General features: G+C 38.1%; 1 protein-coding gene and 1 non-coding gene across 2 annotated transcripts; both read left to right on the plus strand.

The window, feature by feature from the left end:
* The first annotated feature begins 337 nt into the window (after positions 1–337).
* On the plus strand, positions 338–411 carry TRNAN-GUU (transfer RNA asparagine (anticodon GUU)). Its single transcript has one exon. It is a non-coding gene; the product is annotated as a tRNA-Asn (tRNA).
* Positions 412–18,919: 18,508 nt separating this feature from the next.
* On the plus strand, positions 18,920–20,843 carry LOC149029155 (polygalacturonase-like). Its single transcript, XM_089150056.1, has 4 exons — positions 18,920–19,440; positions 19,524–19,813; positions 20,085–20,313; positions 20,400–20,843. The coding sequence occupies exons 1-4, from the start codon at positions 18,991–18,993 to the stop codon at positions 20,616–20,618; spliced, it is 1,188 nt and encodes a 395-aa protein (XP_089006182.1). The 5' UTR covers positions 18,920–18,990; the 3' UTR covers positions 20,619–20,843.
* The last annotated feature ends 3,366 nt before the right edge of the window (positions 20,844–24,209 follow it).

Consider the following 24,209-nt stretch of genomic DNA (forward strand, 5'->3'; position numbering starts at 1 on the left):
TCTAATCTCTAGAATGAATCCCCATTCATTCTAGTCTTTCTGTGAGAATCCGCGGATCAAGCCTATTATGTGATTTATTAGATTTCTATTCCAATGACCTTGTTTGATGTCTAGATCTTCATAGATACTCGCATTGATTTTGATTATTCCCAACCATCAGTATCAATGTTTTGATTGAGAAATAATAGCATACACCACCTGTGCTCAAAAGGGAAAAAAGCCCAGAAAAGTGAAAAATGTGATTAAAACATAAGCATAATTAATAAGAATCTTTCTTGTGAGATAATTATGATGTACAATGGATTAACAAATAAACACAAACCCAACTTCTTCAATTGCTGGAATAGCTCAGTTGGTTAGAGCGTGTGGCTGTTAACCACAAGGTCGGAGGTTCAAGCCCTCCTTCTAGCGGATTTTACTTTTTTTTTCAAGTTTTCTATGATAATCCGCTGCATCCAAATCTGATTTTCCAACCGAACCCCCTAAGGGTGTCAATTGGTACGGTACCAACTTTGAATACCAAAAACAAAAATTGTACCGTACCGAATTTACACAGTTTTGTGAAACCCGACCCTAACCTTAATCCGGAAACTCTATTGTTTGTAGGTCCGAAGACCCGAAGTAGACTCAAAATCCATGGAGATTGATCTGATTTTCCAACCGAACCCCCTAAGGGTGTCAATTGGTACGGTACCAACTTTGAATACCAAAAACAAAAATTGTACAATACCGAATTTACACAGTTTTGTGAAACCCGGCCCTAACCTTAATCCGGAAACTCTATTGTTTGTAGGTCCGAAGACCCGAAGTAGACTCAAAATCCATGGAGATTGACGATGATGCCCTATACTTGGAGACCTTGATGGAATTGGAAAAGAGACTACACTTGATGAAGAGAAGTCTGGTTGATGACCTTAGGGCCTGTTTGGTTACATGAGTATGGAGATTTCAAATATCTAGAGATTTCAAATCTATAGATTTCAAATCTATGGAGTTATAATTTATAAAATTAGATGTTTGGTTGTGGAATGAAATCTGTGGATTCATCCTAAAAAACTATTTGATCGACGTGATTTTTGTGAATGTGCAAATGTATAGCTTTTTTGAAATCTCTGGATTTCACCCCTTACCCATAAATCTACAAATTCACGTTTTTAGTGTAAAAAGGTGAATCTCTAGATTTCATGAATCTGGAGATTTGTACAACCAAACGGGTATAATTCTCAGATTCATGAATCCAAAGATTTGAAATCTCTGGATTCATGTAACAAAACAGGCCCTTAGAGCTTGGTTGGACATGATTTGAAGGCATTCCTGCATGCTAGGTGAGTTATAGTTAATGTTTTGAGAAACCCATTTGATTTTGATGAGAGTTAAACCTTCATTTCACTGTTTCAGCCTGGGTCGACTGGGCCAATCGACCCACAAAGACAGAATCTGTGCAAGATCCTCTGTTTAGGTTTAAGATGCTCTATATAATAGAACTTCGTGTTTCTTAGCCTCCTTTGTTTCTAAAACCCCTAGAGAACATGGAGAACTCCTCTCAAAACCTCTCCTTGGTGTTGGTGAATAACTCGTGCAAACTCTCAAGTTTCCTCTCTTGTTCCTTCAATCAAAGGTTAGTAATCCCTCTTGTATAATATTGATCTACTCTTACCATGATCTATTCTTTGTACTGAGATTATGGAGAAGATGTTGCATCCTTGCAATCATCTCTTCTACAATCTCCATTCATTCTTGTATGCTATGATCTTCATACTTAATCTTAACCATGATTCTTATGATTTCTTCATGAAACTATGATCATACTCTTGATTTGATTTCTCTATCATTATAGATGCATCTTCATGATTATTCATATCCTTGATTTACTGTGTTAATCTACTAGAATGAGATCTCATCATCTCTAGTTCTTCTCTTGAGTTCATAGCTTGTTTTCATTGAAAAATATGATTTTTATCAAATTAGAAAGTATGATTCTAAATTAGTAAGTATTTCTTTTGATCGTTGTTTGATGTCTAATCTATGCTAGTTAGTCTTAGATTATTGTTTTAGAGATTCCCTCCAAGTTTCGTAGCGTTTCGAATCTTGTAGAATACGTTTCGGATAAAAAATCAATTTTTGGATGCATACTGTTCATTGGGTCGATTGGACCAATCGACCCAGCCAATCTTCCCAGCATGACAGCAAGGGATTTCTTCATCCGTCTTGATCCATTTGATTTCTATTCTTGTCCTTACCTTAAATAGATTCATATGTTTGTTTGCTAACTTTGGATTCATTCTCTTGTTCATCCGGAATATCTTCAAATCTATTTAAGGTAAGGACAGTTGTTTCCATATTAACATAGATTGCATGAATCCTAGTTTCTAAATTGGGAATAACCTAGATTTTATACTGATATTGTAGCTTCTAATTATGATATGAGTGCTGTAAGTACAGTAGGATCTTACTTTTACATTTCCTTATGTACTTGATCATGTATGAACTCTTACTCATATATGTTGCATATTCAAGTGATCTTGTCTTTATGTATTTTTTTTTCATATGATGAGAGATCAGGGGTGTATGTTATGACTAAATTGGGAATGTGATTGATTAGGTATGATTTGGGATTGGGAAATGTCATTCTGACATTTCTGTCCTTGGACATCAGTGGAAATAGTATGGGATATTTCCGATGGTGCCCTTTAACGCTTTCCCGGATTATTGGTTATCATACCTAGGACTTGTCTAGCAGTGTTTGGCTAGGATTCCCTGTTATATCAGTCCAGATTCGGAAAGGTATTGATACCGAGTAACCCATGGTAGCAATGGGGATTTATGGGCGCTCAAGACCCGTGAGTTATCTCCGTGAGAGGACATGAATCACATTGTGGATACTCGTGAGAGGCCATTCATTGGTAGGGTCGCATCTAGTAAACTTGGGCTCATTGGCACTCAAGACTAGTACCCAACCCATGAGAGGACATGAGAGCTTCCCATCTATTATTTGTGGATGACCAATAGGGTTAATGAGTCAGTAGTCCGAGTTGGTTGTAGCCATAAGATATGCTGACTCTAGTGTGAAGGATACCACAAAGGATCGCCCGGGGCGAGGAATTGACGTATTTGGATCTAAGTTGATGTAACCAAGAAGATGACTTGCATTTGGCTAGGCTTAACCTTGACATGCGCCAATACTTAGACCAATGGTGATGTGAGAGAGCGGTGACCTAAACCCCAGCCATGGAATGTCCTAAGGGATGCAAGACCCAATTATCACCGGAGAACCCAAGATACCGAGATGGTTGAGGGAGAGTGATTTAAGACCTACCCAAAGAAGCATGGTGCTATGACTTAAAGCATGTCTACCTATAGAGACTAACATATATAGAGTTAGACTCATACATGCATTTTTGTCTCATATCATTTTGCATCATGCTATGTTTCTGCTATCATGTTATTTATGTTGTTATGGGATAACTTGCCTTGCTAAGTTCTCTTGAACTCACTCCTTTCATGCAAATATCTTTTGTTAGATTATTCTACAGGTGTTGATGACTATGACGGCTAGTACGGGGAAGCGCAAGCTGATGAAACATACTTCATGCAAGGTGTTGGCAGTTATAAAGATTTCGGTGATGATCTATCGTGTGGTCATGCTACGTACCAGGATTAGCCCTACCTTGGAGTGGAAGCGCCCGTGTTTAATTTTTGAAGTTTATGTTTATGAAGACGTTCTTTATAAAGTAGAAGAAACTCTAGTTTAGTTTGACTACTTCTTTCTTTCCTTTCTTTTGGAATCGGTTGTAATCTTCTTTTGACTTTCGAGCTGCATTTCCACTGTAACTGTGGAGTGATATTCCACCTCACTCTACCTTTTATATATATATATATATTGGTATCATTTTCCACACTCTGATTTTATTTTGTTATATTGCTTAATCTTCTAAATAATATTGAAAACCTTGATTTAGTCTTGTTCTTGATTATATTATTGTGAATGTGGGACGTTGATTTCCTCAATAGTGATCTTTGGGGCTGTGGATCACACACTCGGGTATGCCAGATGGGTACCGGCTGGGTGGATGTGACAACCTCAGCCATGGAATGTCCGAGAGGGATGCCCTGACCCAATTACCTCAGAGAACCCAAGATACCGAGATGGTTGAGGTAAGAGTGAGTGAGACTACCCAGAGGAGTATGGTGTTCTATCTTAATGTGTGTTTGCCACTAGAGACTAGCATATATAGAGTTAAAAGCATACTTGTATTCATTATTTCATATCATTTGCATCATGCTCGTAGTTGTTTATTGTGATTGAACTACTTGATGAGTTTTGTTGAGCTCACCCTTCGGGGTATATGTTTTCTTTAGATTCTATTGCAGTTACTTATGACTACGAGAGCTAGGACTACGAGGCCATGGTGAGTGACTCGTATTACATGCAAGATCTTTTGCGTTGACGAACATAATGGTGAATATTTCCCGTGTGACAATGGAGCGTATCAAGATTAGCCCTATTTTGGAGCTAGAGCGCCCGTATTTGGATACGGAAGTCTTTGAATTTAGAGATACTTTATTTGAGATTACGAAGTAGTTTGACTAGACTTAGTCTTATTCTTGTTCTTAGTTTATTTCGATTTAATAGCCTTAGAGTTACTTTTGAGTTTTGATCTACCCTTCTGCATTTGATCTATAGGGTTATTTTCCTCTATACTCTATAGTTATTCTCTGTTTGGTATCATTTTATTCCGCATTCTGATTATACTTTCAGATTTATTCTGAGATTTTTCTTTGATTAGTTCTTAATATATTTATACATTGATTATTCCTTGCTCGTGATTATGTTATTGTGCAATGTGGGTAGATCGCCCTAAACTTGACCATGGACTGTGGATCACACCTCTAGGTATCGCGGTTAGGGTACTGGCTGGGGGGGGGGGGATGACACTAAGACTTGAAGACAAAATCTCTATGTGATTGTTTTCTATCTTTTTTTGTTGCTGCATTTTAATCTTTCAAGACCAAGAAAAATCTTCTATCCCTTTAACCGAATCAAATTTTCTTGGTCTTTAGGTTCAAAACCCTAAAAACACATTGATCTAGGATTAAGACTCTTAAGTCAAAAATTCCAATAGTTCCATTTCTTTTTTCCTTCTAATTTGGCTTGGTTAAATTTTTTTTTTGCAAGTCCTACTTGAATCATCCTTCCTTCCTTGATTGGAAGTATAATTTTGCTTTGGGTGAAGTATAATTCCTTCTCCACTGATTAGAAGACCCTACCCCAAATTATACTCATATACATTGTCCCATAGAAGCCCCATCTTTAGACCTAATTATTTAGCTGAAACATGTAATTTGTACATTACTTATATCATGTGCAGTCTGTGTATTTGACAGGTTAAAATGACCTCTTGGTGAAAGAATGCATCTGTTAGAGGTGGCACTTCATGTGCCTCTTCTTCTTCTAGGGTTCCTCCTCCCTCTCCCCATGTTGAATCCTCTAATGACTCACCTCCTAGGAGAGACAAGTGGTTTCAGGATAATTAGGCCCGGGACCTATATCCCCGAACAGTAAAGAGACACATTGAGCAAGGCAAATCTATTAATCATGTTTCCCTTGCTCAATTCCCCATATTGCCTCTTTTCTAGGACATGGGTTGGAGTCTAATTCTTAGAGTTGATAAGCCCACCTATCCTAGGCTTGTCACCCACTTCTATGCCAATATGAGATATGAAGGGGTGGGAGACACCTTAACAGTCACCTCATATGTCAAAGGGAAAGATATTTCCATTACTATTCTAGTCCTTCACACAATCTTTAGGATCTCTGTTTGTGAAATTAAAAGTAAGGGCTTGATCGAAATTGAACAGAGACATTCAAAAACGGGATTTTTCCTTCTTCCTTATTTGAATATAATTCTTTTTCCTCTTTTTCTTTCTTTAATCAAATCCCAAATAGGAATAAGATATTGACGTATGCAAGGACTCTTTTCTCCATTTGGACTTTCTCAATAATATATCTGTAGATTTGATTGATAATTTATAATCTCAACCGTAGATCAAATTTGCCTTCTTTATCTCTTAAATATTTCAGAGTTGGCCCATAATCACATCTCTAGCCCATCATGCTCCAGATCAGGCCCATTTTCGCATTTGAGAATTTGAATGGACCTCTTGACGTATAAAATTGCATGATTCATACCCAAAACTCCAAATATTTGCTTAAATCTTGAAATGTCCTAAAATCTGCAAAAACAACATAAAACCCAAGGTAGCTCCACTCTAAGTGTGTAAAATGCATGCTTTATGCCCTAAGATTTCACACATAAATGTGCTCATCAATCTCCATTGAAGGCGCCCTTCAATTCTAGATATATAAGGACACCCCACCCCAAGACCTATATATAAATGAGTCTACAATTGTCTCTTGCAACCTGACAATTGGCCCCACTACTACTGTGACATCCAACAAACTATGTTTAATGACCAAGCCAAAGCCATTAGCCACATTATACAGTTGAATATCTTTCCTAGTAAGGGACACCGCAATGACCTCACCTCTCTCCAAACCTATATCACCTTGTGCATCATCTTTCATCAACCTTTGTGTCTTCCCTATATCATTTTCTCTCACATGAGTCAGACTATCACCACTGGAAATATGAGTCTACCATATGGTAGCCTTCTCACTCAAGTCTTCCAGTAGTTTGGAGTCAACTTTATAAATGAAATCTCTCTTCCCTCACCTCCACCTCTTAATAAGATGCGGGGCCCCCATCCCGAAAAAGAACTGCAACAACAACAGCCCGCCGAGCATCCACATTCGCACCATAGGACATGGACGTTGAAGGTGCATTTGTCGAGCCCCAACAGGCAGTCATTCCTCTAATAGCAGCTAGTTTGTGATTTCAAGCACTTGATACACGCTTGACCACTATGCAACAACATTTCGATCATTGCTCTGATTGATTGGCTACTCGCATGGGCTCCATTGAAGACCTCATGCACCACATGATGACTTACCTCAACATCCCTCCTATGCAGGCACAGGGTGATGACAGTGGTGATGATGATGGAGCTGAGAATGATGACGGTGATGAGGAGGCTGATGAAGAGGATGATGAAGCTGAAGATTAGTCTCACTTGTTTTTATATTTTATAATTTTTTTTTATAAAGACTTGATGTCTTACTTTTGGCCTCATAGTGATGACTTAAGCGCTCTTATGACATTGACTTATTATCTTTTGAATACGTTTTCTTTCTAATGTAGTGACAACTTATTCAATAAAAACTACTTTCCTCATTTCTTGATCTTTTGACATGATTAAGGGGGAGGACTATATTCAGGGGGAGCATTCCATGCTTTTGTTTTTTTTTGTTGATGACAAAGGGGGAGAAATTGGGAAGGTGTGATGTTTAGTGTTTGGGGGGTATTTAAGGTACTTCATAATGATATGTTATTTTGAGGGTATTTGAGGTACTTCATTGCTGTAATTCATAATGAAATTATGAAAACATGCTTAAGTGATGATTTTATTATCTTTAATGACTATTCATATGCTCTATCACTCTTGTGATTGTCATCATCAAAAAGGGGGAGATTGTTGAAAAATGTCATGTTAGCATTGCCATATCAGCCTCCATTAGTTTTGATGATAACAAACATAAAGTACTAATGTCCATATTGAGTTATGATTGTCCAGCTTAATACGAAAGCAAGTGGACCTAATCCAACTCATTGGACCCAACTCACCGGATGTTCGAAGCCAAGTCAAGACATGCCAATCTTGAACAAATAGTCTTAAGTCAAATTGAGCAAGAAGATAGAAGTACAAGAAGACTCAAGAATATCAAGTCAAGCTTAACCAAGAAGACTTAGAAAATTCAAGACTTAGGACACTCTCATACACATTCTGTAACAACCCCCATATTTCTAACCCAGAATCTGTATTGCAAGTTCGAGAACCCAAAGGTCTAGTCGGATTTATTTGTGGAATGTCAGAATAGAAGTCCATGATCCATATCCAGAGCCCATGGATCTGGATTCTCCTGTTGACGAACCTGCCTTGCTAGGAAGTTGGATCTTTGGATCAAGGCATGGGGTGTCTGGAGATATCCAGAATGAAGGGAAGACCTCCTACATGTTTTAATAAGGGTTAGGTTGAGGTTGGGGTTCAACCCCTTGAGCAAAGCACCCTTGTACAGTAGTGTACTAGGGGGCGGTTGCTTAAGACGGTTGATTGAACCAAGCAACCGCCCCAAGCGACCGCCAGGTCTTTTTTTCCGGCTTTTGCCCTAATTGCCCCCATACCTCTATAAATAGTAATTCTCGCCCAATTAACGAATATTATATTCGGGATTGCTATTTTGGGTGGTTAGGAGGCAGTGGAGACACTCTGGAAGGTGAGCAGAGCATGGTTTGAGATATGGAGATACTCCTCTGCTATTTTTGGTGATTCTGGTTAAGGTAACGAATCTCCATCTCCCATTCTCTTATTTTTCAACTTCTAATTGATATGAACCCATCCCCTTTTTGTTAGTGGTTACCCACTTGGTTAGTTGTAGCTCTCTTTCCAATATTCTTGATGGGATCCTGTCCAGAAATGAATCCCCGCATTTGTTAAATGGATGGATCTAATCAAGGGAAATGATTTGGGTAATAGATCTATGTTAATTTTAGGGTTTCATATTACCCCTTTGTTATAGACCTATTAAGATTGAAATTCGGACTAAGATCATTCCAAAACGGATTAAAATCGAATGATCAAAAGTTCAATTTTTCGAAGTTGGAATCTATTTGTAACAGGGGCGGTCGCTTGACCTAAGCAACCGCCATAAGCAACCGGATGGTTTCCAATGACTGTGTAGGTTTGATTTTGGATTTGATTTGACTTTTGAGTCTTATACATTCTTGTAACCCTGTATATATGTGTCCTCTGTTTCTACTTAAAGTTTTATAATTGTGTTTGGATTGCAATTTAAAGGACTTCTACTAAATTACAAGGTAAGGACATGCATTCTTATTTATATGCAGTTACATATACATGATGATTTAGCTGTTCTATTTACTATTCATTGATCACATATCTTGTTGTAATTGTATAAAGCATGTGAATCTTATTGTATACTTGCTATTTGTGGTGTTCCTTGATGTACTTCATCTTTTATGATATTGCACAACTGTTTTGGTATGATGATGAGTGATGTAGTGTAGTTGTGATGGAAGGGGTATTCCATTGGGATATCTTAGCTAGAGATATCAGAGGGCTGTGGTATGGGACACATGCTCACTGATGCCTCTAGCACTATCATGATTACTGGATGACATACCTAAGAGAGTCTAGAATTGCATGGCTAGGTACCCCACATGCTATTACCCTTTCAGCAGGGGAATTGAAGCCGGGTGACCCGTGACAATGGTGACATGACTCTGTTTCATCCTACAGTACTAACCAGTCCCATGCGGAGACTCAGTGGTCCACTGTTGGTCATGCAATGGTAGGGTTGCATATGTTAGGGTTGGGCTCATGGACGTCCAAGGAGCGGACCGGGTGTCGTGAGGAGTCATGAGAGCATTCCGCCCCAACAATATGTGGATGACCATAGGGTTAAGGAGTGGAGTCCAACAGCGGTAGCCAGTTCGTGAGGGTTCTCACTCCTAGGTTGCGAAGGATACTGAACCGAGTTGGTTGGTGCCATAGGGGAATTATCTGGACTCCATATAGTATGTCACCATTATGACTTGCATTGGATTAGGAACCCCGACATGCGCCAGTACTCATGCCAATGGTCGTGGTGAGAGAGTGTTGACTTAACCCCAGCCATGGTTTGAGAGTCAGGTGTGGACTTACCATTTTACCCAGGATCCCTACAGAGGTAGCCAGTTGTTGCTGGATCAGAATGACTAGACCTACCCAGAGGAGGGCTAGTGTATAACTTAAAGCATATCAACTGTTAGAGATTTGTATAGTTAGATCTTAGTAGCATTCAAATTTCTACATACCATCCATATCATTTCATATGTGCATTCATGGATTGTATTGACATATATAAGAGAATTGTCTGTTCCTTATTGAGTTCGTCAGAACTCATTCCTTTCATTGTATATATTATATGAGTTGTATAGATGGTGGCACAATTTCGGAAGTTGGAGATGATTCGTATGAAAGAGCCTTCTCGTATGAAGCTGATGTGGCACAGACAGTGGTACATGAACTTGCAGAGCATGAAGCCTCCTACGGATGCTTGGAGTGCAGTTATAGCACCCATTGACGGACGAAGGAGGCAAATTGCCAAGATATTTGAGGACCGCATTGAGAAGGACTGGAGGACCCCCCCCTCCTTCCATGCTAATTATGAGAGTTATTATTTAGCCTTAGAGAAAGAAACTGGAAAGAAACTTATTTTGTTTATTTTGATTGCTTCCACTGAACTCGATGTTATTTCTTTCATTTGATTCTTTCTTTTATTCTTTTATTGGAGTAATTGGGCTCCTGTAATCCTTTATTATTCTTGCTCATCATTATCTATACTTACATTTATTATTGATGGGTAAGACCGTGGATCCTGTGACGGATCGCACCCACGGGTTGTCGGGTGGTAACCGAAACTAGCGGGTGGGATGTGACACTTTCACATGTAATCACAGTCAATCACACATGTATCATGTCATTAGACTAACCTAGGACATGTGAGAAGGGTGTATGAGGCTTAGGAATTGGCTAGAAGGACCCAAAACCCCCTTATGTCCCAAGATGAGACTCTTTTGTGCACTTTGTGCTGCAGATGGATGTCCGTCTGCTCTTAGTAGCCCAGACGGGCATATGTTTGGTTTAAAAAATGTCTTAACGGCTATTTTTTAATGGGTACTTCCCAGATGGAGCTCCGTATGGACTGAAAATTGGATGAAAATTTTTATCCATTGAGAGGTTGGGCAAAGCAATTGAATGCCATCTTTATAAGCCCAACCAACTCCATTCGAGAGCCTCTACCTTGTCTATTGAGCAATAACTCTCCTACAACTCTCAAGCTCTCAATTTGTGAAGAAACACTCATTACTTGCCTTCCAAGCTCACTCGACCTTGAAGAACATAGCAAGGTGTCTAAGCAAGCTCATTGAAGCCAACCTTGAGGTGATTGAAGGCTATTGGTTTCTAAGTAGTGGTGCATTCATCCTCATCAAAACATTCATTCTCATTACATCACACTCACACAAGGGGTAAAGAGTCACACCCCTTGTTAGGTAATATATTTCATTTCTTGTATTGTGTTTATTCAATTCTACTCTAGGTTGATTAGAATTGCATAAGGGTGCTCTAGCCTTAGGATAAAAAAAGGTAATCTTGCCCTACATAGAACAAAGATTATAAAGAATGTTCTTGCCCCTATAGAACATAAATTGTAAGGATTTGATCTCTACCCACTGTATTGAAAGAAAATCACTAGTGGAATACTCTCTTAAGACCAATAGAAGAGTGGATGTAGACTTGTAAAGTCGAACCACTGTAAAATCCTTTGTCTTGTGATCAATTACAATATCATGATCTCACTTAAAGCTACATAATAGTTCATATTTGCAATGAAACTGAAAAATTAGGCAAAACCACTAGTTGCAACCTAGATTGCTTTAATAATAACTACTTTGCACATTCTAAACTACATATTAAACATGTCAACGCATCATAAGCATGTATTTGGAAGCATATAACAAACATTAGAAGTAAACCCTAATTATGTATATTGTTCCCTCACCTGAATGACGTTCCGAAACCTCCAAAATATATCCAAACTTGAAAATCAAATACCCACCAACTCTCTTGAGCTCTTAGAAACATGTTGGTATAATTCGGTTTAGGTTTAGAAATCATACTGGCCAAAAACTGGGGGAAAGCCCAAGACAACAACCAGAAGGTTGGTTTCGAGGCAACCGCTCAGGGTTGCAACAAAACCCCAAATCCAAAATCCATGCCTTTGATCGATGAACCTCAAGCGGTTCTAGGCTGTTCTCAAGCATGGATTTTGACTCTGATGCACGTTCAAGCACCCAAAAAACACGAACAACCAATAACACAACCTAGATCTAAAGATCAATCAATCTAGCAAAAGATGATCCTGTTATGAAAAATTTTGCAGTTGGGAAAGATGTGGATCTCATCTCCCATGTTGGATCTGATTAGAAGTGATTGAAAACATGGGTTCTCCAATCAAATCTAACTCCCCACAACAAATTCATCAAACCGATCCCTTAAGAAATTAAAATAAATATAAAGGAATAGAAGAGACTAATGTTTTTACCTTCAAGATCAAAGATCCAATGAAGACCCAATCCTTTGTACCGCAAACTTTGCCTTGGACTCACTTTAGAAGCCTTGGCCGTCTAACAATAGAACAATCACAAAATCAGGGATCTTTTAATACAAGCTAGGGATCATTAAAACCCCATTTCTCCCCTATTGTCCTAACTAGTCAGACACCCTGGGCAGCAGGTTGGCAACCAACTACTCCTGCTACTATCATGCAACTGAAGAGCCAATTGGTCCAAGGTGGTTCCAAACATAAGTGCAAGCTTAGGGAGAATTCCGAAAGTCATACATGAACTTGGGCATCATCCAACTCCATCTCCCAGAACTTGGTAACCCACCTTCCCAATCCGTTTGAGTTCGAGTTCTTCTTTCTATTAGATTATAGTACGACAGTAGAACCTTGATCTTCACCATCCAAATCCACGAATTCAAATGCTAATCCAATGGTCTTTAGCTGGATGGTCCACAACTTCCTTTAACTAGATATACAGGTCCTCAAGCCTGCAAGTAGTGTTTCGAGTTAGAATACTAGAGGATCTCACATAGAGTCTATTGACCGATTAAGCCCAACGGCAGCCTAGTTATGCCTAATTTTAGTAACTTGATTATGGACCAACATGGCACAACACTGTATGTACCAAATACTTAACAAGCCAAACCATTTCTAACTTTTTGGACTGATGGCTCTACTAGGCCCGACCAAGACCAACCTGGCCCAACCAATTAACACCCCTTGTAAAACCCAACCCTAACCTTGACCCGGAAACCTTGTTATTTGTAGGTCCGATGACCCGGAGTAAAGTAAGAAGTCAGCTTTGGGCCATCCCAGTAGAGGACTTGGTGTCTGGCTTTGAATCCATGAAAGTTGATGATGAAGTTCTATTTATGGAAACTGAATCTTGATGAAGATCGGATTAGTTGATGGACTTGGAGTGCTCTCTATCTTGGTTTGAAGGCATTTCTACCTATTAGGTAAGTCACTTGACTTGTGTGCAAAACCCCTTTAGGATTGGATTTGATCCGGGCCTTCAATTCCCTGTTTTGGATTTGCTTTGTCGGCATTGGTCGATTGATTGGTCGATGGCGATCGACCAATCCACTCGACCAATGAGTGCTGTCTTTGGCAATTAGGTTTTTCTTGCTCTATTTAAGTCCAATCTCGAGTCCACTTCGTATTTGCTGCCTCCAAACTCTTTAAAACGAACCAAAGACCTCTGCAAGTCATCTCCCTTGCATCCTTGGTGTTTTCTTGACGGATCTTCGTCGAAACTCTTCCTTTTGCATCAAAAGGTATGTCTACTCTCTCTTCTTCTCCTCCATCTTTGTATTTTCTTTCCTTTTTGAGTTGAGACAGTTGAGGAGATGCTGCATTCTCTGTTGCAAACATCTCTGGACTTGTTCTCATGATCATCCTAAGGATTAGAGGCTAGAACAATGATCTTAACCATGATCATTGCAAGCTTTTGAAGGAATCATGATCAAACCATGATCTAACCTTGTTAAACTTCTGATTTGAATTCTGATCTCCTTGGATCTTCTATTTTGATCATGTTAGTAGTTAATTACTGTGTTTTCTTTTCATGAACCATGATCTATCAATCTCTAGTTGTTCTCTTCTACCATACTATGTGTTCTTCATGAATCATGATAGTTACATATATGGTAGGTTTTATTTCCTTATTTAGATTTATGCTTCTAAGCCTATTTCCTTGAAGATCTAAGTATGTTTTCATGATACCTTTACCTGAAGCAATGATCCATCCTCCTATTGTTCTTGTCTTTGATTTCTATTTCGAATTCATCAAGATCCATGGTTGATCTAATTATGGTAACTTTTTGTTTCCTAATTTGGATCTTGATGTCTTGATTTGATTAGTGTTTTGAGGTCCCCTATATGTTAGAATACTAGTGATGTAGTTTACCCCTTGATTAGTACCCTTTTGAACCACCAAATTCGGATTTCATATCTTAAAACTCTGTTTTTTTAAGCTACTGTCTGCATTGGTCGACTGATTGGTCGACTGGACCATCGACCAATCCACTCGACCAATGAGTTCAAAGCAACTCCGGTAATTGGTCCGTGTTGGATGTTTTGGTATCTTTTCTGTTAGTGATCTTTCCTAATATGTTGTATATACTTGTTTAGGACCTTCTTCTCAAGTTTGCCAAGATCTTACTTGACTTCTTAGGATTCCTTTGCGAGTTATAAAAGGTAAGGATGGTTATTTCCTTAATTACATAGATAGCATGAATCTAGTTTCTATATTTGAATATCATCGACATGTTTCCTAAATTAGATTCTTACAATGATATACTACTGTTGTATAACTTTGATTACAGTAGCATTACTTGTTTATGATTAATTGATTCATGAATGATTTACTTACCAATTATATACAAGTTGATTGTACTTATTGATTTCTTTCCATATATGAAGTTACCATATATGTGATGATATGAATTGATGCATGTGTATGCTTAAGTATGGTTTGAAAAGGAGAGGTGTCCTTTTGACACTTCTGTCCTTGGACTACTACGGGAATATTATGGGATGTTTCCGGAGATGCCCTCTGGACACCTTCCTAAACTATTGGATGACATATCTAGGATTGTCTAGTAGTGTTTGGCTAGGATGTCCTGTTATGTCAGACCCTAATCGGAGGGGTATTGAGACCGAACGACCCGTGGTAGCAATGGGGATTCATGGGCGCTCAAGACCCATGAGAGGACAGGAATCACATTGTGGGGGCCATTTATTGGTAGGGTTGCATATGGTTAGACTTGGGCTCACGGGCGCTTAAGACCGGTAACCAACTCGTGAGAGGACGTGAGAGCTTCCCGTTTACCATATGTGGATAACCAATAGGGTTGATGAGTCCGTAGTCAGGGACTATGAGGACTCTAGTGTGAAGGATACCGGAAAGGATCGTCAGGGACGAGGAATGGACGTATCTGGATCCGACTTGATGTAACTAAGTAGAAGACTTGCATTTGGCTAGGTTTTACCACGACATGCGCCGTACTTATACCAAATGGTTGTGAGAGAGTGTGTTGACTTAACCCCCTACCATGGTTTGTCCTGAGGGATGAAGGACCCATTACCAATCGGCTGCTCAAGACCGGTGAAATGATCCGTGAGAGAATCCAAGATATCTTAAATGGTTGAGGATGTGAGCGGACCTTCCTAAAGAAGTACGGTGCTATGACTTAAAGCGTGTCTGCCAATAGAGACCAGCATACATAGAGTTAGATTCATTCATTCATTGCTTGTCTCATGTCATATTGCATTTATGTTTGTTCCGGAATCCTGCCATTTATGTTATTATGGATTTTAATCGCCTTCTTGAGTTTCTTTGAAACTTATTCCTTTATTGTACAATGTTTGTTAGACTATCCTGCAAGTACTGAGTACTATGACAGTCCCTATGAAGAAGCGCAAGGCGAAGAGGCATATCTCCAGGAAGGTGATTGCGGTTACCACAATTACACTGAAGATCCCGCGAGTAGTTATGCTCCGTACGATGCTTAGTCCGACCATTGAGTGGAAGCATCCTTGTGCTATTTATGAGATTTACACTTATAAGGATGTTGTCTATAAAGTGGAGAACAATTTAGTTACCCAATGTACTTGCTACTGGGATTAGATTTTGTCTAGTTTATTATCTTTTAGAGCTACTTTTCCGCTGGTTGTAAAGTGGGATTTTTGCCTCACTTTACTTATCTGTTTGATACTCTGATTATATCTATCATTCTGATTCATTTATGATTCATTCTTTCTTTATTGGATCTATGGTTTATCTTCCGCACTTTTATTATGATTGTTCATGATTATGTTATTGTTTATGTGGAAGGCTGATCACTTGATACCTGATCTTCGGTCTGTGGATCACACTCTCGGGTATGCCAGATAGGGTACCGGCTGGGAGGACGTGACACCCCTAACCGAGACTGTCCTTCTCACTACACCCAATGGATCTATAAATACCTAGGTATGCACCCATTGGAAACTATTACATTAATGCCTGAATTCATAGTAATTTCAATAAACATAAAAGTTAATTCTAATTTCATTTGGTATGGTTTTGATGCCAACTATTAGATAATAATCTTTCGAATCAACGTTAATTATAAACTAGAGATTGAGTATCTTGCACCATTCATATGCTAATTGTAAATATCCAAGAACCCTCTTTGGAAGCAAAGGTTTTTCTGAGGGGGAGGGGGGGGGTTGTGGAAGGTGGCATTGCCATTAATACCCTTCTTCCCTCTCTGGACGTCTCCATTTCATCTCCCTATCTCTCTTCGCCTTCACTTCTTTCTTGTTTTGTGTCTTGCCTCTTTCTCTCACCCCCCCCCCCTTCTCTCTCTCTCATCTCTTGGCTTTTGCTGACTCTTCCATCTTCCTTTCTTCCTACTTTTTTCTCACCATGCTGGGAGCTATCTTGAGCCCTCCTTCCCTACCCGTCACCTTTGGTGTGCTTTCCCTCGTCTCCCTACCGCTATTGCTATCACTGATCAATGTGAAGATTTTGAAGTCCACTACATTGGAAACCCTACTTGTGATGAAGACTGCATTGATCCAACATCTTCATTCATTAGGGCTTCCTCTGCATCCTATGCCAATCCTACAACTTTTGAAACAAACAACCTCCTTTAGCCATGTTACAACAACAACAATAAGCCTTGTCCCAACTAAATGGGGTCGGCAACCTTTAGCCATGTTACAACAAGTTCCAAATCCTACGATTTTGCTTTAGGCAATACAGAACCATCTAGGTTAAGAAATCCATGTAATTTGATGCTCTGCCACCTGCAATCCTTGCCGAATCAATAAGAAAAAGATTAGTGAGGTTTTAGGTTTGGCTTGTCAAGCTTGGCCTCTTGACCTTCTCTTTTAGTCCATTATTTCCTAGCACTATGTAATTGATCATTCTCTTTGTGTGCCTTTGTGTGTTTTTTTTTTTTTTTTTTTTTTTGTTTTTGGTGGGGGGATTTGAGGTTCATCCAGGCTAGCTTACGTGCACCTGCCTACATCCTTAACAAAGCTTCATTATATAATTAATATAGGCGGGACATCGCCACTTCCCCTGAGGGAATTCGAACTTTGACTTCTTAAGTCGAAGTATTGGTCTTTTACCAACTGAGCCACCCCATGGAGTTCTTTTCAAGTTTGTTGTAAGGCTTGGGTATCGCATGTTGACCCCTCTTGGTTCTCTTTTATAATTTCTTCCCCCTTCTTTCTTTCAGCCATGATTTTTTTTAGGGTTTTGTTTTTTTCTTTTCACTTCACTTAAGTTGGTCCAAAATTCTTGATTGACTACTTCAGTGGCCAATATTTCAGTTTGCCCAGTCCGGTGAACTTGGAATATAATAAAAAATCCAATGTTAGTTTTCTTTTAACTTGAATCTTGAAATTACCATTCTGCCCATTGGGTGAAGGGAGTGAAAGGAAATATAATTTTTTTTTACAAAACTTCATTTAATTTTTTTCAAATTTACAAAAGAACCCCTCCCTGTTCACTCGATTCACCTAAAATAATAATTTCAAAGTCAAAGTTAACAAAAAAAAAATTTAGGTTGAGCTTTTTGTAATATTTTAAGTTCACCAAATTATGCAAAATATTGACAACTTAAGTGAGGAAAAAAAAACTCTTTTCATTCATCCATGAAAAACCTTTTTTACTGAATACCAGCCAAAAGAGGACCACACAACACCGAATCGTCCAACCTTCTTTTATTATTTATTTATGTCCAGATGAAGATTAACCTCAGCCTTCAGCAAAGATCATCGATTCTCAGGAAGACTAGTGACAACAATTAAATTCAACACCATTTATTCTCCGAAGTCTCAATTTCAGAATAAACAAATCCAGAAAACTCATCAACAACAGCACTGAGGTGTCAAGTAGGAGTAGATATAATATATTTTCCAGAACTCAACACCACAACCCCACCAAACTGCAGGTTAATTAATTTGGTCGATAGCCACAAAGAGAGCGCCACTAGTTTCTCCTAAAATCCAATATCTGATGAAACTCCACAATGGAAACCCCACTAAATTCTATGTGGACATTCTTTTGCAGCGACACTTTCAAAGCATGATGACTCTTCTTCCCAAACCTCACTAATTGTGAATGACATTTTCGTGTAAATTCAATATTTGTAGCTTCCAAACAACTCACAATTCATACTCAGATTCATTTGGAAGTTGGAATCACACCAGAAAGAGAAGATAAAACTGCCAATCTGGTAACCTTCCAAAGCAAGAAGATAGTTCCCATATAACTAGCATCCTGAGAGCTGACTTTGAAAGTCAATCAACACAGAGCTAACAAAAGCTTTGCTTTCCTTGCGGCTCTCCTACCCTTTTCAGCCAAACAAATCCTAAGCCAATCTAAGCCTATAAATTAAGGATTAATAAAAATTCATTAAGAATTCAACCTGATAAGAAGCTCCAAATTTCAAATCACTAACTACCCATTAACTGATTTTCAACGTCAAAGTTGGTGTCTCCCCAGTAAATTTCCAAAGCATGGAATTGAACAACCACTACTGACAAGATCATTCCATTCATTTTCTAATGCTTTCTTGTACCCAATAAGTATAAATGAACCTTGAGGCTTCCAAGACATTCTCATTAGCTAATTAAGGCCACCATTGGTAGTCTTCAATCCGAAGACTTCAGATTAGCCACATAAAATGGTGGTGGCACTCACCGTGACCACCTCTGTTCTTCCAGCCTTCTTCATCATCTCCTTTCTCTTCTTATCATCACTTATCAAAGCTTCTACCATCAATATCCTTGACCTTGGTGCTAGAGGAGATGGGAAAACAGATGATAGCCATGCATTTCTAGCAGCATGGAATAGTGCCTGCAAGTCATCAAATCCAACAACAATATATGTACCACAAAAGAGGTTCTTCATTAGTCCAATTTCCTTCCAGGGACCATGCAAGAACTCCAAAATTACATTTCAAATCCATGGAACCCTTGCTGCACCTGATTACAAGAAGATGGCAACTTCTGATAACTGGCTGATGTTCTATGGTGTTCAAGGGGTGTCCATCATTGGAGGATATCTTGATGGCCAAGGTACTAGCTTGTGGGCATGCAAAGCTTCAGGGAGAAATTGTCCCACTGGTGCCGTGGTAAGTTATCTTTACAGATCATATATACAATATTGAAGTTTGAGCTTTAATTAGTAGCTTATGTGGGTGTTCTATTATTGCAGTCTCTTGCATTCTACAGCTCAAAAGACATAGCAGTTCAAAACCTGAGATCCATCAATGCCAAGTTGTTTCACATATTAGTACATTCATCTCAAGATGCAGTGATACAAGGAGTTAGAATTGATGCCCCTGAAAATAGTCCAAATACAGATGGTATTCACATCCAGCTTTCGACTAATGTACGCGTCTTCAATGTCGGTATCAGGACTGGAGATGATTGCATATCGATCGGCCAAGGAACTCGAAATCTGTTGATCCAAAGAGTTACTTGTGGTCCTGGACATGGTATAAGGTAGAGCAGCTACTGTACTCTTTCTCTTAATCAGTTTGAATGGCTAATTCTGAAATATAGCTGATATGTGGTAAGGATATTAGTAAATCAACTGTAGAGGGTTGGAAACGTAGCTATTCTCCATTTTAGTGAAGCAGATCTTATTTCACCATGAATATTACCAAACCCTACAAATAATTTAATTTGGGTCCAATTGTGTGATTCTTTTACAACTTCTATTCCCTATCAGCAGCATTCTACTAACCTATGATGAAATTGCCTGTTATTACAGCATTGGGAGTTTGGGGAAAGATGCAAAAGAAGAAGGTGTACAAAATGTATTGGTGAAGAATGTGGTGTTCTATGGAACACAAAATGGGCTAAGGATCAAAACCTGGGGAAAACCTAGCAATGGGTTTGTGACTGGAGTGGTTTTCAAGCAAGCTGTGATGAAAAATGTCCAAAATCCAATCATTATAGATCAAAATTACTGCCCTCACAAAAAGGGATGCCCTAATCAGGTATATAAATTTTATTTTTTTAGTAATTAACAATTAACAGTTATATGCCTTACCATTTGTATGTGTTCTTGGAATTTGTTTGGCAGAACTCAGGCATTCAAATCACTGGAATAACATATTCGAACATCGTTGGAGCATCAGCAACTCAAGTTGCCATGAAATTCAATTGCAGTGCTGCCTATCCATGTAAACAGATCAATTTGCAGGCTATAAAGCTCTCCTACAAGGACCAGACCGCAAAATCCTTCTGCAAGCATGTGCATGGAAGAAGTCATGGAATAGTATCTCCACCGAGTTGTGTTTAGTTGCCCTTGTTAATTTTTTTGCATTTGTGGGAGAAGGGTCAAGATTCTTGTCACATGTACAGATATAGGTGACATGAATATAACTTCATGAGTCAATAGATCCCTACCTTCACATCTAAGGTGAGGGACCTATGCCTTATTGAGTGTTCAGATCAACCTAAACTGTACCCATCGATCTTGATAGAAAATCTGAATTCAATTTACACTAGTAGCTAGATCCTGCACTGTTGGGAGCTCAACCATTTTGACACTTGAGAGGTTTATTGTTGTATCAAATTAATGATCTTGTAATTTTCCACAATTCTAGATATGACTTGTAGTACTTATTGAGAACACGCAACCGCCCTACATGGTCAAATCCCTAGTTTGATGAAATATGCATCTATCATAGGACGAAGTGGTACTTTGGAGTCCTTATATATGTGCCGGTGCAAAAAGTATTTGGCTCTTCTCGCAGGAAGGAATCTCTCAAAGAGTGTTCAATAAGTTATAGGATTCAGCCACATGTAATATTCTAATTTGAAAACATCCATTAGATTTACTTTAATCCTTGAATTAGGGTATTCCACTTGAATGAATCCTATAACTCATGGAAAGAGTGCCTCCAAAAAAATAACCTAACACCTAACTCAGGCGAAAAAGCCATGTAAACTAGACATACAAGTAGTTGTGTTATTTGTTTTTGCCGTAAATATTATAGATCAACGGAAAAGGTTTTCTCAGGCCGGGGGCGGGGGATCTCTTATCCCAAACTCACAAAGGTGTGAGAAACTTACCTCCTTGTCAAGGGAGAACGACGTGCTCTCCCAATATTTTCGGACCACAAAATAAGGGGTGGGGCCCACTGTAAATATTTTTAAAAAATCTGAAATAAGAATCCAAGTGAGTCCCACATGGGCCCTACCCACTACTTTTGGTTCAAAAGCGTGTGCTCTCGGATCCAAATTCGTGAGAAATGGTTTCATAAAAGGAGAAAGCATGGAAAGGATCAAAAGCCCATTTAATGGCCATGCCGGGCCAGCCCATTAATGACCTGTTCACCAATAAGATTTTGATAAGTTTTTTAAAGCCCAATGGCTAATAAAATTTTGTACATTTTATGCTGCAATGTTTATATATAAGCTTTCTTTCTTAGCAAAGTTAGCAGAAACATTTTGCAAATTCATGTTTTGTGGAGATTGTTGTCAGATATCTTTGAACAAGAAGATTAATCAATAGGGGAGAAGAACATTTTCTTTCTTTCTATTCGTGGCTGACAATGGGTATCCCGTATCCATGCCTTCACCCCAAATAGTTCTGCAAGTTCACATTGAACTCACAATTGCATGAACTAAATTGAATATTCAAACCCAAGAAGACCTCATACATCCTTTAAGTAATGGTCCCTACACTTTTGCATGCCGACTCTATTACCCCTTGGAGTTAGTCAACTAATATGTATCTATAAACATTTCCGGTGACAACTACTATGAAGATGTGAACTTCTTAAAACTAATTATTATTATTTATTTTTTTTTTCCTTTTTTAAATGGGAATCTTCGAACCCACTATAAGTTTTCCATTAGAAAATGTATCACTTGCAGTATTGTTTTTTCATTGAAAAAAATCTATATATGTGAAAACGTTTCTCAATTTCACACTCTCGAATGGAAGACTAAAACCTGGAATAGTATCAATTATGTTATATATTCCTGGTCTTGAATAAGTGGTTTTCAGGGCCTTAGAAGATGGTGAATCTACTTCATTTGCCTTTGATCCTTCGATATATACCTGGTACGTATTTTAAACTGCATTCATCCCAGTTGAGTGGCTCATTTGTTTCTAGCTTTATTTCTAACTAAAACCGAGATACACATGCTCTATACCTGGTTCTTGTAAGTTTTTAATTATTATATGTATGATCACTTGTTTTAATTTACAACTGGGTTCATGAAATTCTGCATGAAAAGCTTAAGAACAGTCCTTCGATCGGATGTACATGTTTTGCTTAGCTGGTCCACCCAACCATCACTCGATCTCTCTTATTGAATCAAATATAATACATACGACATAGGAGAAGCAAGCAGCACATGCCATTGTTGTGGTTGAAGCTTACATGTACAGGATCAGCTAGCTAGGGCTTTTTCTTTATTCATGGAAACAGACATACACGTAGCTCTAGTTTCATCCCTACAAGTGGCTGGTACTTAATTCTACTTGATGATCAGAGAATCTCTCAACCACATTTTAAAGTTACAAATTTGACCTAAAATGAATTAAAAATAGAGAAGAGATCGACATGTACATTAATTAATTAAATTAAACAAGGGAGATCGAGGTTGCATAGAGTTATTCATGAGATGCATGGGATGCCACGTACCTTATTGCTTGAGTTCGATTCCTATACAAAAGTCATGCATGCATGGCTATTTTATACAATAATATTACAAAACTCTAAGGTCTCCATAAACGCCAAGGCTGTCAAGGGAACGGGGAACCTCAGAAGCGTCTATTGTTTAAAGACTTACCTGTGCTTCGTGTCAAAAACCAATTTGTCTTTAATATGAGAATCTACTACTATTTATTTATTTATTTATTTATTTTTTTCTTCTTTCAATTTAACCTTGCTTTGATGCTTTCAATAAGATCCCTTACTTGATCTCTCTTACTTCTTACTTTAATGAGAATAAGTTAAAAGTTGGTACAATAATGTGGTGCAATTTTAATGGTTGAAAGAAGATCAACAATTCATAGAATCAGATTAAGGGTTCGAGATTTTTTAGAATTAGGAATAGAGCTTTGCCATATGATTAAATTATATATAAAAAATTATTTCAATGATGTAATCGAGGTACACATAAGTTAGTTTGAATGAACTAAAAAAAGAAAAAAAGAAAAAAAATAATAATAAGGTCAAGGCATCAAAGGATTGAAGTCCTACCATAAAAAGAAAGATAAATATTTATATTTACTTAAAATGTTAAGGGTGAGCATTGGTTGTACTTGATCTTGTCAATTTAAATCGATGAAATTTCTCTGACGTTTTAGTATATTTTGAGAAGGAGAAAAGTAATCACTCACATACCTAATTGATACTTTGATTTATTTTGGAGATATTAATATTAAGAGGCAATTTTCAAGAGTTAGAATTGGTAAAAGAGACCAACACCTCTAGTATGTCACTTTTATGTATAACTTAATTAGCCCAAATAATTTCCTTGAATGGTACCTTTGTATCTTAATAATACCAAATATTATGTTGTTTGTAATTCAAATTATGAATTTAAGTAGCAATGTCACCTCGCGCATACATTTCTTGAATTATTGTTTTATCACAACATTTCTTTATTTGTGTTTTTCCCATTTTTCATTTCATGAAGAGAAGTCATTCGACGAAATAGTTGAGAGGAAGGTCGTTTCATGGTATTTGTTGTATTATTTTTTGTCATAAAAAAATTGTATTAGCAATTTTATGCTTGATATAAAATATTGTATTAGCAATTTTATGTTTGATATAAAATATTGTATGTATATACTGTTAGTGCTACTTTTGTCGATCGCCTTGAACCGAAGTTTCTCGCACTGAACTCCTCAGATCTGATTCGATCTGGT

Source organism: Hakea prostrata, chromosome 1, assembly GCF_041222555.1.
Source record: "Hakea prostrata isolate BN-2017 chromosome 1, UWA_Hpros_2, whole genome shotgun sequence".
In the NCBI taxonomy this organism is placed as follows: domain Eukaryota; kingdom Viridiplantae; phylum Streptophyta; class Magnoliopsida; order Proteales; family Proteaceae; genus Hakea; species Hakea prostrata.